This window comes from Rhea pennata, chromosome 3, assembly GCF_028389875.1.
Source record: "Rhea pennata isolate bPtePen1 chromosome 3, bPtePen1.pri, whole genome shotgun sequence".
NCBI lineage: Eukaryota > Metazoa > Chordata > Aves > Rheiformes > Rheidae > Rhea > Rhea pennata.
Genome location: NC_084665.1, coordinates 11,907,566 through 11,928,109, shown reverse-complemented (window position 1 = coordinate 11,928,109; position 20,544 = coordinate 11,907,566). Strand labels below are relative to the sequence as shown.

Genomic DNA, 20,544 nt, shown 5'->3' with positions numbered 1-20,544 from the left:
GACGGCTATTTACGTAGAAATAGGAACTAGTCATCAGAAACCTTAGCTCCATGAGTCATGGAAGCACAGTGTAGCCACAGATATATCATGTGTCAGAGCAGTCAAAATGATCTGATGCTTTGGGCTAGTGAAGTTTACTGATTAAGCTGGATTGGCTAAGCAACTGTAACACAAAAGTGACTACCAAACATATCTATAATGTTTAAAAAATATGGATGTTTTCCTTTGTGCTTCATAGATTTACAATGCAGACTTTCAAGACCCTACTGAAAACAGGGTTCTGTGAAAATAGGAAAAATATAAAACAACATACTATTACGATAAAAGGCCTTTACACAGGCACATGGATTTGTATTTTGGATAGAAGATTTAGTATTATATATCTGCTGTTAGTAAAATCACACTTTTTTGCAGCAGAAGAAAATCTAGTTAGTGTCTGTGTTTCTTCAGCTACTTGTGAGTGTTATATAGGAAGAGCAACTACAGTTGCTGCAATAGCTTAAAGATGCCATATCACGGCAATGTTGATGTTGTAACACCAAACACAAACCACACAGAAGTAAAACAATGCACATGTATCCTTTCTGGAGAACAGGATTTTGCATCTATTTTATGCTTTCCCCTTGACCATAGACAGAACCAGTGAAATGAAATGATTTGGAGGCTATTAGGAAGCTCCACTGGGAGAAAGAACAAGAGAGAGAGAAAATACAGTTGTCAGCCTAATAAAGTCTTTACACATGAGATACTTTACTCCTAGACCAAACACGTAATCAGGATCACTACTTCAATTTCTACAGACCACAAATTTAAAACGGATTTCATAAGCTTAAGGTCAGTTCAGGGATTCAAAATCACTGCACTGATCCAAGCAAAATGGAGTTTTCACACAAGAAAGTAATTTATGTTACTGAGTGGTTAATACTGGGCACTGTTGGTCAGTCGGAGGGCTCTCGCACTGTCCACATGAAATTAGAGTATGACTCTAGTACTTACTCTAGTAGTATTTTTTTAAGACCATATCAACTGTTTAAGCAATGAGTCAGCAGAGTGAAATTAAAAGAAAAATCTTTTTGAAAAAGAAGGTGGGGAGTACCTAATCATCAATCCATTTTCTTTGGCATTCTGTAGTTACATGATAGTGAGTCAGATGACTGCCCATTATTTTAGCCAGGCACAGTCTGAAGAACCACGGAGATTTAATTTAAAAGACTTATTCAGGATGCCAAGTCAGCTTAAGCAAAAGAGGGTTTGCAGGGTGAGAGAAACTGCTGTTAGGCCAACTGCTACATTGGGGAAGAAAAAGAGGTGAAATGCACAAGCTTTCAGGCTCCCAAGACTTAGACACTTGAGCCTCCAAGAGCACTGCTACTAAAACTGGCTTTCAAGATGTGTCTGTGCAATCAGATATCCCTCTTCAGTCTGCGTTTACTACCAAGGAGGCTTAGTACAAGGGCCTTTAAAATGGAGTTTCTAACTTCTAGGCTGAAGCTAACCTGCCAGCGGCTTTCAGGCAGCATGAATGTTAGGCCAGCAGGCAGGAAAATGAAAACTGCTCCAGGTGCAGTTTCAGTGCATGGTCTTACCTTGTGGTAGATAAGGCATATGAGGAACTTCCCTTTCTTGCAAGCATCTTGCAAGCAAAAGCTCTACTTTACAGAGCTTAGAGCTATCTAATATAGGTCAAACTGGGAACAGGACCCAGTGCTCTCCTTGTCAACTACACAGTGCTCCTTTCAGCAATACCTGGCATTCTGTGCTCTCATGTCCTGAGAAGCTGACAGCCAGGCCAGCTCCAGTGCAGGGAAAATGTTCTTCAGTGTGTCTCTTCTCCTTTCCAGCATGACTGCAATTGACTCTGCTGTACAATGTTGCTTTGTCACCTCTGACTTAGGTAAGAAATTAAGGCTTGAGATTGTGTTCCAAATAGAATTCTCTTTTTCTCAAAGACAACAGAGATCCAGGAGGAGGAGAGGTCAAGAGATATCCACCTCAGGTTAGCCAAATAGCCTATTCAAAGAACAAACATAACAAAAGCAAAACCCAGTGTGGCAGTCTGACATACCTCTGTCCTTCTCTCTCCTCTGCTTTCAGCTTTGATTACAAGTTTGTTTGCTTAACATTTGGTATTAAAAAGATGTATCCAAAGAACTTCAACAATGAATCCCAGGATTGTTTGAACTGTCACTCTTGGATGTAGATGACAACTTGGCCATTCAGAACTCTCTATCTCCACCCCCATTTGCCTCTAATGCACCTTTCTTAGGCAGGGAGGAAATCGGTGACCAACCCTAGTAATCCTTCCATGATGTGACCCAAGAGTTTGGACAGAGGTCCTAAAAGGTTGCTTCTTTGGATGAGTAATTGCTCCCTCATCTTCTTTGTCATATTTTTGAAAAATGAGCCTTCACTGAACTCTTCACAGCACATACATGTAGCCTTAAAATTAGTCCATGATTATATGCATGTATGATACACAAACATACATCTTGTTCATTTGTTTGGGCTTGTTTAAAACAACAATAAAGAAAACAGATCTACAATTAAAGTTGTTAAAAAGGGGCAGTTATAACAGCTCTATAAAATCTTCCTATGTCGCACAACATATGTCATTCCAACAAAAACATGTTCCACATATCCTCTCAAAAATTGTAAAATAGACCTAGTCTTGTATTTTTATTATGGAGACTGTTTTAAAGATTTCATTTTCACTGATTTCTTCTTCCAGTGATTAGCAAAACTGTAAACTGTTTAGTTTTTGTCATGCTTTCCAAAGTGCCTATGGTATATTCTTTTCTATAAATGCACAATCATCTCCAGAAGCCTTCAAACCTAAGATGAAGCCACTTCTCTTATGGCAGTCTGAGTTATAAATAACTCTAAAAATTGTTAAAAATAATTGGCATAGGTATATTAAAACAACAGATCTGCAGCGAATTTCTAACGCAACAAATGTATCAAGCACAGATGTCTTAAGTAACCAACATCCAATTTTCTACTGGCCAAAAATACACTAAAGATAAATATTATCCTCACTTGCTGGAGTGTACAAAAAGTTCTGTGTACTTTGTCCTGTTTACTGAGACAATGTTTCAGAATTCACTTTAATGGTGCAAACATCGCCCTAAGCAATTGGAAGATTATGTTCCAGGAAGACCTACATTTGTGATACTGTGCAAGCAGCAGATTCTACTACATTTCCATCGCGTGTTTCCTTTATGTAACTGATGCAATTCTTTAGTACAGAACTTGCCATTCTGGAAGGGTAGAAATGTGCAAGTAAGCAATGAGGTAATTGTAACAACAGAACAGAAATCAGAGCAGAAACCATTGTAAGGTACGGAAATAACAAATTTAGTTATATACCACATAACTTTAATTAAAATTATATCGGTAGCGATACTAGTTTACTTCCAGTTATGTCATTACAGCTCACAAATACATCGTGGGCTTAGAAAACTGAGTTATAACTTATATACAGTTGAAAGGTTGAAAGGAAAGTAAAGGACCTCCAAAATTTGCTGAGTGAAGGCATCTGAATCCAAATCTGAAATTTGTATTACATGCTGTCAATCTGACTGGCATTCTCTGCTGGGCCTATCTGAACCCTGGGGTTCAAAATCTGATCCCAAATCCAGATCTGAATTTTGCACACTATAGCTACCTCTTGTCACATTAAGAAATTAAACCAGGTCTTCAATGCAGTGAAATCAGCAGCTTCATAGAATCACAGAATTACAGAATCAGTAAGGTTGGAATGGACCTCTGGAGATCATCTAGTCCAACCTCCCTGCTCAGCAGGCTCACCTACAGCATGGTAGACAGGGTTACATCCAGGCGGGCCTTGAAGATCTCCAGAGAAGGAGACTCCACAACCTCTCTGGGCAACCTGTGCCAGTGCTCCGTCACTCTCACAGTGAAGAAATTCCCCCTCGCGGTCAGGCAGAACTTCCTGTGCTTCGATTTCTGCCCATTGCCTCTTGTCCTGTCACATGGGACAGCTGAAAAGAGTTCAGCCCTCCCTGCAGGTACTTACAGACATTGATAAGATCCCCCCTCAGTCTTCTCTTCCTCAGGCCCAGCTCTCGCAGCCGTTCCTCATAGGGCAGATGCTCCAGCCCTCTGATCATCCTAGTAGCCCTTTGCTGGACTCTCTCCAGTAGCTCCATGTCTCTCGTAGTGGGGAGCCTAGAACTGGACTGACCTCAAGATGGGGCCTCCCCAGGGCTGAGGAGAGGGGCAGGATCACCTCCCTCGACCTGCTGGCAACACACTTCCTAATTCCCTCCCCCCCCCCCCCCCAAGGAGACCATTGGCCTTCCTGGCCACAGGGGCACATTGCTGGCTCATAGTCAGCTTGTCATCCTCAAGCACTCCCAGGTCTTTCTCTGCAGAGCTGCTCTCCAGCAGGTCAGCTCCCAGCTTGTACTGGTGCCTAGGGTTACTCTTCCCTAAGTGCAGGACTCTGCACTCACCCTTGTTGAACCTCATGAGGTTCCTCTCTGCCCAGCTCTCCAGTCTGTCCAGGTCTCTCTGAATGGCACCAGCCCTCAGGTGTATCAGCCACTCCTCCCAGCCTGGTACCATCAGCAAACTTGCTGAGGAGGCACCACTCTGTCCCTTCGTCCAGGTCATTGATGAAGAAGTTGAACAGGATGGGACCCAGCACTGAGGCCTGGGGAACTCCACTAGCCACAGTGGAGTATAACATCCATAACATCCTTTGAGGATGTTATGCCCAAACAAAAGCATAACATCCAGCCTTGCTGTATGTCAAAGGTACACAACGTCCACCTCTCTCCCCTCGTCTACACAGCCAGTCATTCCATCAGAGAAGGCTCTTAGATTAGTTAAGCAGGATTTCCCCCGGTGAAGCCATGCTGACTACTCCTGATCACCTTCTTTGCCTCCATATGCTTGGAGATGACATCCAGAAGGAGCTGTTCCATCACCTTACCGGGGATGGAGGTGAGGCTGACCAGTCTGTAGTTTCCTGTGTCCTCCGTCTTGCCCTTCTTGAAGACTGGAGTGACACTGGCTTTCTTCCAGTCCTCAGGCACCTCTCCAGTTCTCCACGATCTTTCAAAGATGATGGAGAGCAGCCTGCCAACAACATCTACCAGCTCCCTCAGTACCTGTGGGTGCTTCTCATCTGGGCCCACGGATTTGTGAACGTCAGGCTTGCCCAGAAGATCTTTAATCCTATCCTTCTCAACCAAAGGAAAGTCTTCCTTTCTCCAGACTTTCTTCCTTGTCTCCAAGTTCTGGGATTCTTGAGGGCTGCCCTTAGCAGTGAAGACTGAAGCAAAGAAGGCATTCAGTAATTCTGCCTTCTTTGGCTCTTTCATCACCAGGGCCCCAATCAGTAGCAGGCCCATGTTTTCCCTAGTCCTCCTCTTGCTGCTGATATATTTGAAGAAGCCCTTCCTGTTGTCCTTAACATCCCTTGCTAGACTCAATTCCAGCTGGGCCTTAGCCTTCCTCACCGCATCTCTACATACTCTAACTGCATTCCTGTAATCCTCCCAAGCAGCCTGTCCCCTCTTGCATATTCTGTGTACTTTTTTCTTCTGTCTGAATTTGGCCAAGAGCTCCTTGCTCACCCATGCAGGGCTCCTGCTCCTTTTGCTGCACTTCTTACTCATAGGGATGCACCGCTCTTGAGCTTGGAGGAAGTGATGTTTGAATGCTAGCCAGCTCTCCTGGATCCCCTTCCTTCCAGGGCCTTAACCCATGAGATTCCTCCAAGTAGGTCTCCAAAGAGCCCAAAGTCTGCTCTCCTGAAGTCCAGGGTTGCAATCCTGCTTGTTGCCTTACTTCTTTCCTGTAGGATCCTGACCTCCACCATCTCGTGGTCACTGCAGCTAAGGCTGCCTCCAGCCTTCACATCTCCAACCAGTGCTATATATTAATGACATCCAAAAATAAATCTAATGAAATATGTTAAACACTACATGTTGAATGGATGAAGATGGGGGGAATGGGCATGGACTAACTTGAAAAAAAGTTGGTTTGAAAAACCTTCAGTAATTTTTCTTAAAGCAGATGATACAGTCCTGTTTCTACGTTGCTCTGCATGTTCCCTGAATGGGTCCTTGAATTCCTGTGAATATGTTTTTTAAGAGAAGGTAGAAACTGAATAGATATCAAAGAGAATAAATAAAGCTAATACTGGAGAGGCATGACTGATAAATATGGTCCACAGGCCTCATGCTAAACAGAAAAGGTAACATATCGCCAAGCAGGCAGCATTAATTTCTTCTGGCTTAAAATCAATCCTATTAATTATTACCAATTCTGCAACTCACAGCAAGGATACTAATGAAAACAGATTTAATCTTCAGTTTTCCAGAGCACGTCACACTGTTTTACAGTGTAGTGTGACATCAGCATGTTACTAGGACAGGAGACCTATCTAACTCTGTGTGGTTTCTACTTGTATCTCCTCATCCAAAATATTTTAATGTATCCATCACTCAGATGGACTCACCTAGTTGTATTTCAGGTATACAGACTGTAAAACTTGATCAAGATTCAAGTTCTCCAAAGAGGATCAATATCAACAAAACGCCCCTCCATGACAAACAATAGGGAGTTTTGCCTTTTCTTCCCATTTATCATGCTGTCTAGTACTTCTGGGGAAGCAGCAAAGCTGTGGGACAATAGAGAATACAACAGTACCTTCTTCAAGCCTGGGAAACCAGGAGTAAAAGAGGTAGGAGCAGAAGTTTAACTACTAGTTGAGGTATCAGCTTTCAAGCAAAGGAACAGTCACAGAGCTAGGGAACAGCTGAAAGGCTGTAGAAGGCTGGTTGGATGGGAAGAGGAAAATGCATTGGAAGCAGAAAACAATTTTTTGCTATACACTTCCTATATGATTTCATTCGGCTTCATAAAAGTGAGAACAATTCTTACTAACCCTGCCCAATTGCAAGGCCTGCATAGGCATCCCTTGGCTATTTCTTCTCAAAAGACTGCAAACCTACATCAAAAGGATTTTCCACTTGGGGGAGGCAATTTGGAGAAAATAAAGTGATCAGTTTTTGTAATCACCTTGTTTTCCAGAAGTCTTCCAGGCATTCACAGAATTAAAAAAAAAAAAAAAAAAAAAAAAAAAAACATAATATCTCAAAACAGCCAGTCTTTGCTCATCAAGAGCTGCTGCCATTACTCTCAAACAACCAGTGCTAAACCAAAGTTAAAGCATAAAACATCACTTGAAACAATGCAAAATTTTACGGTGCTTGAATATCACAGAAAGACTAGTGTCATCCTTGTCTCACATGCAATGAGTCATACAGCACTTGTTTATTGGAGCTCTGAGGGTTTTTTTCTGTTTCTGATTTTTTTTTAGACAACAATCCACTATATTTATATTTAATTATCGCCTGCTAAATACAGTAGTAAGACTTGGGGCATGTGTTAATTTTCCTGAATTCCTGTGCTTGTGTTCTAACGTCCACTTTTTCCCTGAAAGAACACATAACTAGGGCATGAAAGAGGAATTACCTCCTCACAGAAAACCAGTGAAGGAAGAAGGGTGATAAAGAGGACTCAGTCACTGGACTATGTTTTTAAGCTGCTTTCTTAGGCTTAATTTTATGTCTGTTTACTAGATTTTAAAATTATCCAGGCATAATTTCCCTTTAAAAATTATTATTGGTCTATGCATGTTTGTACTAGTAGAAGAGAAAAGAGGCAGCGGGTCTATGAGAGATAAATGTGGCCATTTTACAGGCTTTCTTCCCCTTTCCAATCAAATCCCACAAGATAAAGTATTCATTTGACGCAGCATGATGGAGTTCACAACACTGTAATACCATACTTCTCCATGCTGTTAAGATGGATCAGCCTTACACTGATTCCTCTATCACAAAGAGACAAGAGGCTGCCGGGTATCTCACAGCTAGCCTACTGCTGTTGTTTTGCCAGCTGCCTTTTACTGACACTTTTTCCACTTACTATTCTTCTAAGTCCATCTAGGCTCATCTAAGTCCACTTAGATGTTCCTGTCCTCCTTTAAATGCAAACAGGGGCTTGATCTGGCAGTAAGGTGATGCTTTCTAGGTGGCTGTCCTCTACACAGATGTATATGACTGTGAAATCATGTGTTGAGACTTGGATTTTTAATTTAATCCTCCCCAAGATTGTAACTTGTAGAACTCGAAGCCAATGTTCAAGAAGAAAAATGAGTATTGATTCTGCTTCACCTGCCAACTGCTGATGAGAAATTTGCAAATCAACAAGTGTCATTATTTCCACTCAAATAAATAAGGCATTGGTGAATGACAATTTTACAGTGTAAAATTCACTGTAATCTTGTTTTTCCCAAAAGGGTAAGCCACGTTTTACAATCCTTAGACAACGAAATAAGCTCTCATTGACTCTCAGTAAGGCCTGTACTGCTGCAGAAATGTGAAAACCAGGAACCTAAAGAAGGTTTGTATATCCCTATTTATGCACCTAAGTAAGCAGACTAAATATAATAGGAACTTAAGGAGGCTATTTCTGAAAGAGTTGATCCTTATGTACAAGAACTCTGGGATTAATGCTGCCCAACGCTTTCCAGTTTACAGATGTAAGCTCCCCATTTTTTTGGGAGTCCAGCAGAACTGCTGACATAGCTGGCTCGCACATTTCCAACATCAAGTGGTGGAAAAAGAGTTCATAGCCACAGCAGTTGCTGTAAAGGCAAGCCAGAGAAATCTTTCCATCCTCCACTCATTTACCTATTCCCTAGGTCTAAACATTAAATGCTCTTACCAATCAGAGAACACTTTTGCTTCCTCCTGTGCTCCTCTGTGGTTTACACAGTATTCAAACAATGATATTATGCTATTTACCTCATGCCACAGTTTGGGGCCCCTACAGCTTCCCTATCTTCCCTTCCCAAGGCTTTCTGGAAGGCTTCTCCTAGCGTGAGGGATGTGTGCAGTGACCACATGTTGAACATGTTTACTACCTCGGCCTGTCAAGCACTGGACTTGCACTTGATCCAAATCTGTTAGAATGCTGTAAGCCATCTATGAAGTAATGGAGTGTCAGCTTTGAGACAGCTCGTTCTCTCCTGATAACGTCAATTTCTCACAAATACATCATTTTATCTTTATGTATGTACTTCCTACACATATCAAAAAGATGGTAATTTTGTGGGTTGGGAGACTATAACAAGCCAGGAATTTATTTAACCGGAACACTAGTTCTATTAGTGCATTGTTTTCATAAGCACATCTTAGGCAGAGCAACATTTCATTGTATTGTCTCGGGTAAAAAAGACTGCTTATTAAATGCCAATTTTGCTTTAAGACTCTAAATTAAAAACAAATCACTCATTTTTTCCTCTTTCTAATCCCTGAAGTTTCAAGATGCAGACAGCTTTTAAGAGGCCATTACAAATCGAAGAATAGTTTGAGAAATAACATATAAAGTATCTTACAGATGACATTTTTTTATTCTAGGCAGCTGCTGCAGAATTAACATTTAAGTCTTAGTCCCATACAGAGGATGGCATTTTGAGCTGAAACTTAAAGACATATTCTCTTACAATCTTTGGGAATGTTTGCAGTTTATAACAGCATACTGAAAGAGAATCTGTTCACAAACAAATTTTATAACAGAGAATTGAAAACAGAATTAAAAATACTCATCTGAAGTCAAAGAAAAGAATATATTCTAAAACAGCAACAGCAAAGACAGCTTTAGTATCATAAAGAGGTCTATATCCAGCCTAAATTTAGGCAAGCAATATAATTCAAAAAGCAATTCAGGAAAAAAAACCCTGAAATTTGTGCATTCACATAGGAAAAAACATACACATTCTCTCTTGGTGTTATTGGCAGAGACACAGTGCATTCTGACTGCACAACTGGGAAGCCAAACTGAAAGCTCACTCGGGTCTAGCTCAGGAAATACCACAAGGTAACTTAAATTTGAACATATACCTGAATGTTGGGATTCTGCCCATTGATATCTGCTTTTGACAAGTCAGGGAAGTTTGGGAGATCCAAGAGGAAAGATCTGGGTCCATCTCTTTGCAATGACGTATGCCCATTTTCCTGCCTGAACCTCTGTTTAGGGAATGGCCGGTGGGCAGCCTGGAGGTCAGGATATTCTCTTCTGTCCTCAGGGTTCAGGGTAAAGCTGGCTTCAGGAGAACGGTCTTCTGCAGTGAGTGTGTTCTGGGAAAAAAAAGCAACGAACTATAACAACAACTGAGACAGCGTGCAATCCTGCCAATACCCCCAACTCCAGCTTCCTGCTAAAATGACTCGGCAAACACGCTGAAATGAGCGTGCTAAAGGTGCTTCCACCTGCTCTGCAAGGCACATACACAAGCCCTTACAGCATACAGACCCACAGCTAGTTACTCAAACATATAGGATTTCTGGCTAGAATTTTCTAGGGAAGCTGTGAGTTTGGTACCTGACTCCCACTGAACTATTCTCAGTTACAGTACTGCAAACCTGTAGCCATGTGACACAAGAGTAAATTGAATTAGACTTGGGTGCTTAGTTCTTTCAGCTTTCGGTAACAATTCAGCCTCCCCATGAGCACCTGAATATTGATGTAAACATCTAACATAGGGCAAATCTAGAAACACGACAATCAGAAGTAATCCCTCAACAATCAAATCGTATCAGATTAAACATGTCACTAATATGGTGAAAAGATATCATTATTTAGTTTGCTTTGTTCCAGTTTACTTTGTTCCAGGGCGGAACAAAAACATCTACTGCTAAGTTGATGTTGAAATTTATGGTATTAAAAGCTCATACTGCTGAACTGGCCACCTCCCTCTTGCCCTCCTCAGCCTTCCACATCTTCCAACTAGTTGTACAGTCTTCCTCACCCCACTTCTTTGGTCTTGAACATCTGAACCTTCCTTCCTCTGGGATCTCATTTTCATGTTTGCCTAATGGTAGGATTGAATTTCACCAAGTTGTGGGTCAGTGGTTAATGCTTTTGTTATTGTTGAGCGTGCTTTTAGGTTTTGTAGTGCATATTACAGCAGGCTGCCTTCAAACCAGTAGCACTACTGCCACTGCCTTTGACCTCGCCAAGGAGATACAATTGGTATCAAAACATTCCCTCCCTGGGTTAGGATTGGCCTGGGAACAAGAAAAAAAATAGCAAGCAAGTCAAATCTTCTTACGGCTTCAAAAAAATGCATGGAGCAGACTCAACACAGGTTTTGCTTTTGACTCAGCTGAAAAATTTTATATTTGAGGTCTTAGTATGAATGCCTGGGGAGCTTTTATTTTCAGTTCGTAAAGAGAGAGCAAGCATGGATAGGGTAAATGTTAAAGATCTATCTTTTAAAACAAGCACAATTAAAGTGGAATGGCCACATGTGGTTCTGGCTCTACTGAAACATATTTTTGCCAGCATTTCTGGTTAAACACAATCTCCATCCAGCTCCCCTGGCTCAAATTAAGCTAGCATACCTTTTGTTGAGATTTCAGATAAATAACAGTTCCAATGCCTTTTCTTTTATTTTGTGTTTATTTGCTTAAAAGTTTCTTAATTGACTTTTGAAGAGATTTTATAATATAATCTGTGCACATTACAGAAGAATATTTGGTGACTTAAATAAATCAAGGCTTAAGAGTTAATCTGGGGCTAAGTGAAATCTTCTCAAATAAAAACTAAGGCAGTTCTCCTCTCTCCCTCTCATTGCACTGCCTTTGCAAAGAATAAAAGCAGATTTAGTTAAATTAATGTCCTCTTGGTATTTTTGTGATCAGAATGGTTATACTCTGAAGGTGCCAAAGGCTATTACACATTTACCTACAGCACACAGACTTAAGAAGTTCATTCTGAATCAGTGTTTGTGTACAGTGGTATGAATGTACCTGTTCCTCCCAGATTTCATTGTCTGAAGGCTAAAATAGGAATACTTTACTTTGCTGATGACCAGATAGGACTTTCAGATGCCTTTCGTGGGCCATCTGTTAACACACAATTTATTTAATAAAAAGTAGAAAGCAAATCGCATGGCAGCAGGCTTCTAGGAAATGAAATTGAGGACCACTAACTTTAGGTTCCTTACCCATGTGCTAGTGCTTTAACCTAACACTTGTAAAACAGAATTTAACTTCAAACTTCACACAAGGATTAAATGGCTTCTCGGTTATGTCTGACTAACAATGAGGAGTAATTGTGCTGTTATTAAATTACTTCACACAGGAACCAAAGAAAAATGTGGTACTTAACTACTTTTTTTCAGGGGTATCATGCTCGTAATCTTGCCTTTATTAAAAATAAAGTGAGATTTTATTAAAAAATAATAAAATTCTCACATTCAATTTCATACCTTCCCTGTTTGCTTGCCACTTCAGCAGCATCTTGATTCTCCACATTAACATACCACACAACTAGAGAGCAGGCCAAGGACTTTAGAGACCTACATTTAATTCTCTGGTAAGACTCAGTGTGTGATCTTGGCAGGTTGTAGTCTGTCTGTGCCACCATGGGGATAACAGCACTTCCCTTCTGCACTATGGTGTTTGTGGGGAGCTCAGCAACTACAATAATAAGGACTATATAAAAATGTTTTAATAGTGTCAGGCAGATGGGATATCACATGGAGCTAGTTAAAAAATTGTCATGGCGAAGTAATGACATCAGGCTGACCGGGCCCACTACCAAGCTGCTTGGGGCAGGGACTGTCATTAATTACAGACTAAATGAGTTGGGGTTGTTTAATGTAAAGAAGAAAAACTGAGGGGTACATGGAAACTGTCCTATACCAAAGGCTGCTGCAAGGAGGAAAGGGATGGTCTACTTTGCATGCTCAAGGGGGACTGGACTGGAGGACGCCAGTTCTACATCAGGAACAAATTTAAAAATACATTAGAAAGGATAACATTATGCTAAAATGTACCATCTCCTTCATGGCAGAACGAAGGAAGGTGGAGCGTAAGGGGTGCGCTGGGCTATGCAAGAGCAAGAATGGACCCAGAGCATCACTCTCCTGTCTCTGCCACTGACGACTGTGGGACTTGACTAAGTCACTCAGATTTGATTTAAAATCCCACATATCAATGTCTTTGTGTGCCATCTATAAAACACGGAGGAAGAGTATTTCACAGGGGTGAAAACCCATAGCAGGGTTTAAGGCACTAAATAAGAGACAACTCTACCTGTATGAAAAATTCATTACCTGCTACTGCAGTTTAACTTTTCAATAATCAAACAAGTGTTTTAACTCCCTCCATTGCCTTCTTATTCTGCTTCTTCCTCTATCAGAAGACGGTTTCTCTTTCCCACAGAGAAGTTAAGCAAAAGCGGGAACTTCTGGAAATACCAAATCAAGGAGAAAGGGAAGTTCTCCGCATTTTTAGCAGATGAGGAATCCATCTTTCTCCTCCCACTCTTATTTTAATCCCATTTCCAGTTCTAGAAAAAAAATCAAGACCGAGAAGAAGCAAGAAATGACTGGAGTTACAAAAAATATTTTGGAAGAGCTGTTTTTTCTCTGTCCTTCGTACTTCTTTACCCACCTCTCTTCAACCCTTCCCCACTTGCCCAACTAAGGCCACCTTTGTAAGCACGGCTAATTACAGAGTTGAAAGAATTTGGGAACAATGATGCAACATATATCCCTAACAGCTCCCAGATAGCAAGGGAATCTATTACCAAATTCCTGCTACAGTTACATTGCTTTTTTATTTCTAGTGTGCTCCTTTGAAATATCTTGTAAAATGATCTTGATAAGTGGTCTTGAATTGAAACCTGACAGTCTGTCAATGCACTTTCATGATGCACCTGTACAGCATCTTCAACCACCAGGAACAAGGAACGTTTACTTATTAGGAAACTTCACAGACGCTATAAAAGATTATATTGCTATCAGAGACAAAATGAAGCCTGGGGCCTTCACAGAAAATCATTATAGCCATTAGGACTCGTTTCATTTCCCACCTGCCTAAACAGATTGTTTTGATTTTGAATGTTGTTGTGTGTTTCCAGGTTAGCGCTAAATGATCATTTTAAAATTAACCAGGCTGAGGAGGCTGAGCAACACACCAGGATACCACATCAGATTTTCACCTCTGCAGATTCAAGATCTATAATGAACTTGGGTGATCTATTTCTTATTTTTTATTTACTTTTTGTATATTGTAAGTAAAAGCAGCACAGGACCTAGCAGGAAGAGGACAGTGTTAGGTAAGCAGACAGTGAGGTTAACTGCTGAAAAGCATTATCCGAGATACGTGGAGAAAAAATTATTTTATGATCAATGCAATGTAAGTCCAATCAGACACATGTTCTGTTCTTTGCTTTGTCATGCCTTATACATGCTATATAACAAGCAAGCCACTTAGTTTTGTATTTAAATTTAGGATGCTTTACTTTCTGTGTGGCTAACTGAAAGCATGCAAAGGTACTAAGTCTCACAGCTCCAGCCTAACTCCAGCGAGTCACTGATGTTTCCTATCTTTGAAAGTCATATCAGAGGTATGTCATGTCAACCACTCAGATATAAAGAAATTCTCCTCTTTTTTTTTTTTTTTTTAATGTGCTTGTCCTTCACAATCATACATACCAATGAAGCAAAAGGATCTACTTCACTTTGGAAAGTTATGCAAATTAATTGATGCAATAATTAATTGTACATTTTTGATAATTACATTCATAAATCTTTTTAAATGGACTATACTGACTTGTTTGTTCTTTTGAACACAATTGTTCTTATTAAGGGTCTCCAAAATACTATAGCACTTGATTTAATCATTGGCTATATAGAAGATGAAGTACTGATAGTAGTAGCTAACAAGAAAAAGGAGTACCTTTAGTAGGGTGAATTTTGTAGTACTTCTCTATTTATTCCAGCAGTGATAAAATGATACTGTATCCAACTTTTTCTAACTTGCAGTATTTCTACATGTATGACTATACACAACTGAAATCCAGTCATCCTGCAGAGTACTGCTAAGGGACATGTTAACTTCAAGGGCTGCATGCTGCTCCAAGTGATTTTGTTTCTATGAAGAATCGGATGGAGTTGCAAATGCTGTTGTAATTAGGACAACAGAAATTCAGAGAAGACACGCTGATCTGCAGCCACTGTTGGAGCAAACATCTTCTGTAGATAAGTTAAAAGAACTATATTAGGCACCAGTGGCAGCATAGCAGGTAGTGAGGTGCTTGAGACATCCACATAGTTATTTGGCCTACCACAGCTATTTTCAGGTATGTTTTGAACTAGTTCTCAGGAGCTTCACACAGCAGAATCTCAAAGCATTTGGGTAGATTTATCTCAGAATCACAGCTTTTGAACACCCAAAATTTCTAGCCCTTATAATTACAGAGAAAATATTGAGAACTGAACATGTAATCAAGAATTGTTATGCCCACAAAGATCCTAGGACAACAGGACTCAGGCCTCCTTTACCTCTAAGGTTCAGATCATCATTTCAAGGCATACGGACAATATTAGGACAGGCTCCTCTGCAATACAGGAGAAGGCTGTTGCTTTGCTAAACCATCTGAGCTGTTATTTCCTGAAAGCCAGAGCAGCCCTACTACCATCCCTTCCTTACTGAAGCTTAAGACAGACATCCAGCTTTGAATTATCCTTCGTTGAGCCTTTAGCTGGAAGCTTCACTCATCAAGCTCTCTGTCTCTTCTGCAACATTAGTAAATGCTTGGTCCTGATCTGAACTGCTCTAGCAGACAGTATTTTTCCCTCAGAGCTCAAAGAGAAAGAAGACTAAGGACATCACACTCAGATCTGGCAACTTTTTGCAACGTGTTCTGGACACACATTTCACAGCACAGCTATTTTTAATACTCTGCTGTTTGCTTATATTTTATGCTTTCCTTCAGTTAGAAAACACAAACAGTGTGGCTTAGCTTTGAGGTGAATCGCCAATTTATATAACACTTTGATAATAAAATAGACTTGGTGATGACCAGAGCTCAGTGTCTGTAGGGAAAATAAAAGGCTCTATGGCAAATTTTATAATACAGTACACACTGGTGCTTTGTTCTTTAGCAGATAGTTGGCCATCCATGAGATGGCCAAGTGCATGGAATTAAAGTTGTGCAGGTCTCTGACAGATGACCAATGCCAAGTTTTGTTCACACTTAACAGACACTCCCAACTGCCCAAGCTGGTCATAAAAACTTAGTTGTTCTTCATGACTCTGGATCTTCCCTCTAATCACTGCCTGGCAGGCGCTCTCCATACAGGACTCTCTGATTTAGCAGCTGAACAGCCAAACACACAACTGAAAAGTAAGCCAGCTATTTCCATCCTACTACTTGTGGTGCCAAAATGCAAATTATTTGGAAGTACTGATGCTTTTAGGTTTTCTTAAATATTTGCATAAAACTAGCTCTTTACAAACCTCAAATGTGCTACCTTCTTTACATGGATTTTATGAGAGTGCCACTACAGTCAAATTATAATTTATTCCAGAGAAAGAAGAATCAGATCCCATTGCTCCATCCTGACATATTCAGGTGCCCAATTCAGTATGCATTGAAATAAGTATGAAGCTTTCCCATCTCCTCAGAGTTTCGGAGAACAAATTCTGTATCACTGCACAGACAAGTGGTTCAAGTTCTTGCAATGTCTGTAGCAAAATGTAGGTCTAAATAGAATCAGTTTATACCAAGGCTAAATCTGACTGAAGGAGTCCAACCTGCATCATAATTTACACACAGAGTTCCAATAGAATGCAGAAATCTGCCTTAAGCTATAATCAAAACCACAAGAGCAAAGAAATTGAGTATTAATACTTTGGTACACAATTTTTTGGTCAGGCTTTGCAGGCCAGCACACACAAAATCAGTGCAAATGAAAAAGAACAAGCATATATCTGAGATTATTTTCTTTGGTTTTAAACTAAGTCCTCTTGCAAGTTTATTCCACTAAATCACCACAGCTAAGATTTCACTAGGTGAACCAACTTTAATAAATGAAGTTTTCATCTCTCCCTAGCCAAAAGAGTAACCTTACTTGAAACCTTTTCAATTTTCAAAGTTGCCTTCAACTGTTAGTTTCCAAGAAACAGCTATTCCCAGCCTCTGTGTCTCCCTCTCATATGCCACTGAATATCCGCCCTGTGCTTTCAAAAGTGTCTATGACTCTGGCTGTGTTAGCTGGCAGATGTTTTTAGAGACTAGAAAGTGTTTAGTCCCTGTAGACCAAAAGTTACATGATGACTTCATCACATAAGCAAAAGCTAATAACGGGAAAGCAAGAAAGCAGACAAGTGTTATATTCCAAAAACATGATGTTTCCTGTGCTTCTGGCAATCCTACTCCTGTGCCTGAAAAAAAGGCAAGTCACTGGAGTCTTGATGCTCGAAACACATGCACTGTTGAATCACTGCAAGATAATTTACTTGACCCTCTGTTAGCTGCTTTCCGCAACAATACTAGTTTTTATTTTAATGGACTTGCTGGTTAAAAAGGGTGAAGGCAGAGGAAAGGCAGTGTTTGTTTATATTCAATATGGATGGATTCACCACATCAAATACCTGCCTCACAACACTCATTAGAAGGGGTTGTTTCTACACGAGAGTTTACAGAAAACAGCAGCAGAGATCTGAGTGGCCGTTGCAGGATCACCTACCTCTCCGGTCCTGGAGCAAAGTATTCTTTCAAGTATGAAAGTACAGATTTCAGCTCCCCATTTAGAAAACTTGGGATATTGATATATGAGCAGCGGGAAGTCGTTAGCATAAATGGCATCTATATACTCAGTTCAGTAACTATCTTATTTCTGTATCAAGACGCCATCAGAGGACACTGTGTCCTCTCTACGTCTCAGCGAAGTGCCTGTATGACAGAACAAGAGAAAGAAACTGGAGGAAGCAGATACACAAGAGAAACGCCTCCCTCCAGTGACAACAAGGAAGAAGAAGAAAAGAGTAGATACACAATTCACCATGACAGAACAATGTGAAGACTCTTCCCTGTTTAAGAGGGGAGGGAGGAAGGATTTGCCCTGGAGATAAATTTGGGCTTTTTATATTATGAATTCTATGGATGTATATGTAAGTTTTCTTAAAACAGTGAGGCAGGGGGGCTATTTCCTAGGACTGATTAAAGAAGCATGACTCGATTTTCAATTTCAGACGACTCGGGGGGCATTCCAATAGACTGCAGACAGGAAATGAATACCATACATGCACCGAGCCAGGCAGATGCTTTTGAATCTGACACTTAACGTGAAAAGAAAATATCTTCATTTCTGTCTCCCCTCCACCCCAGGATCCCTAGTTAGTTCTAAGTTATTTTTAGGATAAATGGTCTTATTTTTTAAACTTGTTATAAACTTACTGTGTGCCCGAAGCCACCCAGACACCACTGACAATAAACTGTATGGAGCAGGCCAAATTCATCTTTAGATTAGCCCAGCAGTCACATGCAGCAGCGAGGTAGCAGCTCAAATCTGAGACAGTCTGACCTTATCTGTTAGAGGAACTGTCAGAAAGACAGACAGGTGACCCTGGGTGATATGCAAGGTTGCAAGGGGAGAATTGCTTCTGTATAAAGAGAGAGCCCAAAGAGCACAGTGCATGCACTGCAGAGCAGGTTGGAAGAGTATGTCTTGGTAGGCTGTGGCACAGAACTTGCTCCCAGCTACTTAACTGCACTAAAGAGATAAATATACATCTTCTCTCCTCATATGGCTCTTACAAGTAAACTGCAATAGTTGTCATGGGAGTATTATGGAGTTTATAACCTCATTGCAATATGAGCAACATAATTGTAGCTCTTTTTACCAAGGGCAGCAGCGAGTACTAGGGAATTGGCATATACATCTGTGTTCCCCTACCTATTGCCATGTGTGAACAAACGCACAATTTCAGCTGCAAATTTCTCTTCTGTTTATTGTGGGAAGATTTAAGAAGGAAAAAGGGGGGGAAAAACAGAGAGGTTTTAACAATATTAATATGTTTTAATAACAATATTAAATTGTTCCTTATTCTAATGTTACACAAATAATTGCCTCACTTATTTTGATGTTAAGACTGCCATAGCTATATTCCTAACAACATGAAAAAACAATTCTCTTAGGAGGAAGGACAGGAGAAGAAGAAAGGATGGGTAGGTAAGAAAGGCAGGCCTGATTTATGTTACTCAAAAAGTCATGAATATCAACTCAATGAAGAGTAAGAATCAAGTTCACTGCCATTAAAGCTTTTCAACGGCTTTTTCAGAGCTACTGATCCCTCAGGGGCAAACTTCTAAACACTAGGTGATGCCTCTAACTAACCAGAACTCCCACCTGATACTGGCTAAGCTTCACGTAGTTTGCTTTCATCAGCTAGCATACTGGGGAAAGCAGAGACAGCTAAGACATTGCCATATCTGGGCCTAAAGAAGGAGACATTCAGCAGAGCACAGCAGCTGAACATTTATTACATTCAGCAATAGCATGCATTTTCTGCACCAGATGTTGCCTTTTAATGGTCATCATGGTAGACGTTGAATAAAAGAACAGATTTCCCACAGAAAAGCTGTGAGTCTGGTGTTTGCCAGCACCTCGGAGTGCTTTCTCTGAAGACAGAGGTGAATGCTCAGGTAAGAGCCCAGCTGTTCTGGGCAGAATCTGTTCACTCAGCTCTGGCTGCAAGCACCAGTGACTTGCTGACAAATACAAAATCACTTAGTATTTGTTGTGGGATGAAGGTGGGATAAGGCATCTAAAGAGCTAAGTAGCTCAGCTGGCAAGTGGTGACTTGTTCATGAGTTTGGACTCTCAGGTCTAATCTGAACACCCAGAAGGCACAGGATCCAACCATAAAGCAAGTCCTAAACTGTCAAACACTTTATAGATTGGCATCTTTTTCCCCTCCTCCCCTTTGTTGGGTCAGGTGTCTTTGGACTGAGGTGGGGAAGCTTCCAGGTGTGCTGTCCTGTCAGGACACTTCAGGATCAAGCCTCAAGCAACAGCCACTGGAATTGGGTGCAGTAAAGCAATTTCACCCTGTGCATCCCCAGATGGTCTCCTAACAGCTGCCTTCAGGCTTCTAATAGGGAACCACCTGCACACGGCTCGCTGCTGCTGGCATCATTGCTGTCACTGGGAATGCTCCATTTACTCTGCCTTCCACATCTGCTATGTTACACACACAGCTATGCAGTGCACTAGAGATTACTCAGCTCTTTCCAAGGCCTCTGCACAACTCAAATTCCTATGAGATACTATCTGGTAACATGTGCACCTTTGTGAAATGATTGACCCTCTTCCTTCTGTGTGTTTTGATTCAGAGCAAGAGCTCAAACTACTGCCATTTAAATGCCTATCTAAAGCTTCAGGACTCTATTGGGGTAGATAGTTCATCAGAAACCTTTGGAGCTATTGTTTCAGAATGTCTGAAGACACAGGCAGGTGGCTACCCTAGATACCCATTTGAAATATATTTTCACAAATGTTAGACATATACATATCGATTCCTCTATCCTTTTTCAATAAATCTTAGATTGTAAAGCACAAGTGAGGAATAAATATTCTAGTGGCCAGCTGCAGCAAGCCTTTCATAAATAACACCACAATCAATCCCTGTAAAGGAAAACGAT

The 20,544-nt window shown here is 40.7% G+C and overlaps 1 protein-coding gene across 1 annotated transcript in view; it reads right to left on the bottom strand.

Moving 5' to 3' along the window:
• ISM1 (isthmin 1) overlaps positions 1–20,544 on the bottom strand; it is a 42,192-nt gene that overhangs the window by 9,982 nt on the left and 11,666 nt on the right. Inside the window, exon 2 of the mRNA XM_062573507.1 lies at positions 9,942–10,178. Within this exon, the coding sequence (XP_062429491.1) occupies positions 9,942–10,178 (237 nt within the window). The remainder of the gene's footprint in view (positions 1–9,941; positions 10,179–20,544) is intronic.